Genomic DNA, 6,000 nt, shown 5'->3' on the forward strand with positions numbered 1-6,000 from the left:
CTAACCAGAGATGCCATGTTCTATGTGTGAATAAAAAAAAAGACATCCTTGTATTTATTTTCCTGTTCAGACCTCTTTGTTGCCTTTATTCCATCAAGACCATGACGTCACAAGCTGACTACTCAGTGATAGATATGAAGAACACCATGAATAATTATGGTGGGCAACTTTGGCAAAATTTTGCCTAAACACCCATGAGGTGTTTAGACTGTATCTGTCATGGTTGTATAGTAAAATGTAAGATGGGAGGTCTGAGAAAATGACAATTGTAGTAGTTGTGAAATTAGGAAGTACAGAGAGAAGGAGATGGACAGAAGTATATTATACTGATTTTGGGAGCTTGAACAGAATCTGGGCAGGAGTAACATTCATGCCACACAATTGTCAGAACACGACCATCTCCAACAAGAGTGAACCTAACCATTGCTCCTTGATGTTCAATGCCATTTCCATCACTGAATCCCATAATACTAATTGGGGTTTCCATTGTCCAGAAATTGAATTGGACCAGTTACATAAATACAGTGACCACAACAGCAGATCAGAAACTAGAAATTCTGTGACAAGCCACTCACTTCCTGTCTTTAAGATGCCTGTTTACCTTCTATAAAGCACAATTCAGGAGTGAGATGGAATACTCTCCATTTGTCTGGATGAGTGCAGCTCCAACAGTACTCAAGCTTGACACCATCCAGGACAAAGCTGACCCTTGAACTGATACCTCATTCACCACCTTCAACATTTACTCCCTTCACCATTGATGCATAATGGCAGCAGTGTTTACTATATAAAAGATGCACTACAGTAATTCACCTCAACAGAACCTTCCTAAGTCCCAACCTCTGTCATCTAAAAGGACAAGGGAGCAGCTGAATGGGAATGCCACCACTTGCAAGTTCCCCTCCAAACCTCTCATTTCAAACTAAGTCACCATTCTTTCATTGTTTATGGATCAAAGTCTGTGTACTCTGTCTCTAACAGCACTGTGTATATTCCCACACTCTGGGATTGCAGCAGTTCAAGGAAGCAGCTCATCATCTCCTTTCCCAGGGCATTTAGGGATGGGCAATAAATGCCAGCCAAGCCAGAGTCACTAACATCCACAGTAATCTCTTCCCTGACAGCAGAGATATCCCTTGGAGTGATTTCTGACCCAAACAGAACCGACTTCCTTTTATCCTATCCTATCCAAAGCCTCATAACAGGGCTTGGTTGCTGTCTTGGATCTCATGCTGACTTTAGTTATGTGACTGTTGGCTTTTCCACTGGTGGGTTGATTGAGTGGATTTAAAGCTTTGAATTTAGGTGCACTTCTGACCAGTTATGTTTCCTTTTTAATAAATCTTAATAGCTAGTGATCCAATGTTGACCAATATTGGTGATAGTGATCAAATTTTGTTTAACACAACTGAGACTTGAGACATTATATTATCTGAGAAGCATTTTATGAAATAAAATTGAGTTATAATATGCCTTTTATGCTTTTGGTTGCAGTGAAAGTGTCTGGACCCCTATCCAAGCACCTGACTTTTCCCCCAGGTGTCTTTCAAAGATTTTTATATCTGCTGTCTGTATGTATTGTACTCCTTGTAATTCTTTCTGTAAGTCAAAACTACTAAATTTCACTAAACCAATTATTGACTCCTCATCTTATTTACCAGAAATGTCCCGTCATGTTTGGTCTAGTACCCCCTTCAAGTACTATTTTCTCCTTTTGTTGGAGCTATTATTGTGTAAAGGGTCATCTTTTACACTGGATTGTAGAAGGTGCCTCCAGCCAGTTTTGAACTAGGGCACAGTTCCCCCGTAGTCCTCATCACATTCCAATTCATAGTCAGTCAGAGTCCCGTGGAACATAGGAGTCTTGAGGTGCAGTGCTAGCTTGCCTATGTCTGGGCTGAAGACTCACTTGCGCAATATGTGCATCAAAATATGTCCTCAAAAATTGATCAGAAATAATTTCTAGTGGAACCTAAATGCCACTGCTTGCCTTTTTTTTTCTTATTTTTGCTGCTCTTTTAATTTATTTTTAATTAGCCATAATGTTATTCTCTTACCTTCATTCCCAAAAGTTAACCGTGCCTGCCATGCATAAATGTTTTTAAATCAGGTAAATATGCATACATGTCTGTAGGCATTCTTGAAGTTATAGGGCACTAGTACTTGAACAGATCCATTTCCAATTCAATGTTTTTCCTAAGAGGCAAATTATAAATATACTTGAGGACTCCAATTTTCCCTGTCAAATCCACTTTGCCAAACTTTGCAATTTTATCTGAATGAACTTCTCTTGTATGTTAAACAAACAGGTAGTCAATTGACACTTTAACATCTGAAATTTAGTTGGATAATTTATATGTACTGTTGGCATTGTAAAACCAAATATATTTCTACTGGACTATAAAATTTTAAAAGACCAGTTTATTTTTCTTCTTTTGCAGGAACAAATATAAATGATCCAATGTTGAAAGCTGTAAGTCTTCTAAACAAGGCTCATCAAGACAAGCTTCTGCCTGAAAGAAGTGTCTCCATGATTATTTTGTTAACGGATGGTGATCCAAATGAAGGTTAATGAAAATAAGTGCCTTCAATTTCTGACTTGTGAGCTATTGCCCATAGTACAGTTGGTGGGTGAAGCAGTCAGATCTGCCAGCCTTTAGAATAATTGAAGTTGCTAATTTCACCCTGCCTCCATAATGCAGTGGGCAATGGAAAAGGGGGGAGTAAGTGTGCTGCTTTTCCACCAACTCTAATGAGATGATGGGAAGGAAGGAGTGGTATAAAAGTGGGGCAAAGTGCAGCAACTGTACAAAGCATTAATGAGATCGCAGCTGGAGTACTGCATCAATTTTGGTCACCATGCTCAAGGAGGGATGTGGTGTATTGGAGGCGGTTTAGAGGAGGTTCATAAGATTAATACAAGAGATGAGCAGTTTGCCTAATGAAGAGAAATTGTGCAGTTTAGGCCTGTACTCCCTCATGTTTAAAAGAATGAAAGGAGATCTAATTGAGGTATATAAGATGCTAAAGGAGATTGACAAAGTCAATGTAGAAAGCATGTTTCCTCATGTGAGGCAATCTAGAATGAGAGATTATAGTTTGAGATAAGGTGTAGGCAATTTAAAACAGAAATAAAGAGGAATTATTTCTGTCAAAGGCTTGTGGATCTGGGGAATTCGCTGCTGCAGGATGTGGTGGATGCTGGGACATTGAGTAAATTTGTGGAGGAATTGAAGGATCATGGAAAGCAGTCAGGAAAGTGGTGTGGAGACTGAGATGAGATCAGCCCTGATTGTATTAAATGGCAGAGCAGGCTTGAGGAGCTCAATTTCCTACTCCTGCTCCCAGTTCTTATGTTCCTTTTGGGGGGTGCACTATGCATTTTGGTACACCAGCCTCCAATACCTTACCACCCCATCCCACATTTTGTGCCTTCCCCTTTGGCCTCCAAACCCTGGCCCTACACCAATCCCACTCCTGCAGTGTCCTCTATCCCTCTCCACTCAAACAGCCCTGACATTCCTGAATCTGAAATCCTTGTGGTTGTCTTCCTGCAAACTGAGTATAATTCCAGCAATGCCTATTGTTGACTTCTTGAAGCTGGGATGTCCAATCCCTGAGGATCAGAACTAAAGTTTGAAACTGAACTGCGACAGGTTAGACCTGAGTTTGATGGTTATCTGACCTTGCATTCTGGTGCTTCCTTTGCTGCTGATTATAAAAAAACAATTTGAAATCAGCACAATGTTTTATAACCAACACTTTCAGGTGATTAAACAAATAAGTAGAAATAAAACATCTAGCATGCCTTTTAGAGAAATGCCAAACCAGAGGAATTATCTATTTTACAAATTTGGAGAACTTAGAAGTCTCCCTAGGCCACTTCCTTTAGTAATCGGAATTAATTCCAATTGCCTTCAATCTGTTTGTGCTGTAATGGGACCCAGGAGTATCAGAGCTGCCCTTTCTGATCTAGAGTATACTTCAGTATCTGGGGAGAAATAACATACATTCATACCTTTTCATATGCACAGGATTTCTCATAGCAGTTTTACAGATAATTAATTATTTATGAAATTTAGTCACTGCCAATTTCCTCAGACACAGATTCCACAAAAGAAATTGTTTGTAGTCATAAAATCTGTTTTTTTGTGTGTTGTTGGTTGAGAGACAAAATTAGTCTGGATAACAATGAGAATTTTCCAGCTATCTGCATGTTTTCAGCATCCTATCAATATCCACTTGCCACCGGTCAGATATTTTCTAATCAGCTTGTTTAAGTATGTTATGATACACCACTGGAGCAGGTGTGCCTTGAACCCGGGCCTTGTGGCCAAGAGGTAGGGACATTATCAAGTTCACTTTCCAGCAATGCAATGCCATGGGATCTTCAACATATCTGAGGCAATTTAATATCTCATCTCAAAGGCAGCAATTCATTGACAGCCTAAATTAAGGTGCTTCAGTCTCCAGAGTGTGATTTGAAGCCACAATCCTCTAATTCAGAGGCTAGAAAGTTTCCATTGAGTAATGTGTAATACCTTGTATGTGTGTACTCCCTCTCTTTCTCCAGAGGCAAGTTGAGTTGATGCTGGGTTAAGCAAAGTTTGACTTTAGCCCTAAATTGCTTTCTACCAGGATTGGTAGCGCATACAGAATACTGAGATGAAGAGAGTGCTTTGCATTATCACAAAAGAATTCAACTGTCATAGAGAAGTTGACCTATTTCTGAAGAACATGTCAAGTAATACCTGTCTCAGTGATAAAAATATTGTACACATGACTTAGTAATTCTATAAATGGGGCCAATCTGCTAACATTACCAAAGTCCACCCATCTCCAACTTTCTGATAGAACATCCAAACAAGTCTGTGAAAAGTAGAAATACCTGCATAGTTGATTATTTTGTTTTAGGATTGGATCATGTTTGGCCTGAGAACTGAGTTCTCTAAATGATTGGCTCTAAAATAAACTATATTTGCTTATTTTTTATTATAGGTGTATCAAACCCAACAACAATCCAGCAGAATGTTAAAAGTGCCATCAATGGCAGGTACAACGTGTATTGCCTTGGGTTTGGTTTTGATGTTAAATACAGTTTTCTAGAGAAAATGGCACTGGAGAATAACGGTGTAGCTCGGAGAATTTATGAGGATTCAGATGCTCCCTTACAGCTCCAGGTAAAATGATTATTAAATGTTTACATATTTTGGCTCATTTAGTATGGCACAGGACCACCTCAGTTTCCACTTCTCCCACAATTTTACTGCAAGTGAACTGGATTACAACCACATTTCTGCTAGTTAAAATTAACCTAGATACTAATCCAACCAGGTAGGAAGAAGGAAGGTTTGCAGCGGACACATGGTTTATAGCCTGACTGATTTTGCTCGCCATTATTTTTAATGTTGCGCATGATTGGATGGGAAGGATATGCTGCCTAAAACCATTCATAACATTTCAGTACGGTAGAAGTTTCACTTAAGCTTGTATTTGTGCCCTGCTGCAATATATGGTAAGCTTCAGACAAATGTAAGATTGAGAGCATTCTATGAATAGGACAGCTATCATAGAGAAATGGAAATCTGAGGAATGATTTTATGGTAAGCATACTTCAGATAGTTATGACTTTAGTAATTATGTAGTCTTATTCTGACATATTTCTACAGGTTTGCCCTCCTGTTTCAAAGTTGAATCCAGGGTTTCTGGATTTAATTGCAGTTTTCACACTGTCAGCTGAAACTGAGTAACAAATCTTACAAGTCTTCAATATTAGGAGTAAACCTACTCAGAAGTTCATTTGAATCACAGTTTGTGTCTCAGTGGCAACAAAAACAGAAGTTGCTCGAAGCTCAGCAGGTCTGGCAGAATCTGTGAAGAAAAATTCAGAGCTAACATTTCAGGTCCAGTGACCCTTCCTGAGAACAGTTCTGAGGAAAGGTCACTAGACCCGAAACGTTAACTCTGATTTTTTCTTCACAGATGCTGCCAGACCTGCTG

At 39.2% G+C, this 6,000-nt stretch overlaps 1 protein-coding gene across 1 annotated transcript in view; it reads left to right on the plus strand.

Annotated features, from left to right (window-relative positions):
- LOC109934846 (inter-alpha-trypsin inhibitor heavy chain H3-like) overlaps positions 1 to 6,000 on the plus strand; it is a 36,902-nt gene that overhangs the window by 13,132 nt on the left and 17,770 nt on the right. The window contains exons 10-11 of the mRNA XM_048606704.1: positions 2,442 to 2,567; positions 4,999 to 5,180. Of these exons, the coding sequence (XP_048462661.1) occupies positions 2,442 to 2,567; positions 4,999 to 5,180 (308 nt within the window). The remainder of the gene's footprint in view (positions 1 to 2,441; positions 2,568 to 4,998; positions 5,181 to 6,000) is intronic.

This window comes from Rhincodon typus, chromosome 16 (genome assembly GCF_021869965.1).
Source record: "Rhincodon typus isolate 14 chromosome 16, sRhiTyp1.1, whole genome shotgun sequence".
Lineage (NCBI taxonomy): Eukaryota > Metazoa > Chordata > Chondrichthyes > Orectolobiformes > Rhincodontidae > Rhincodon > Rhincodon typus.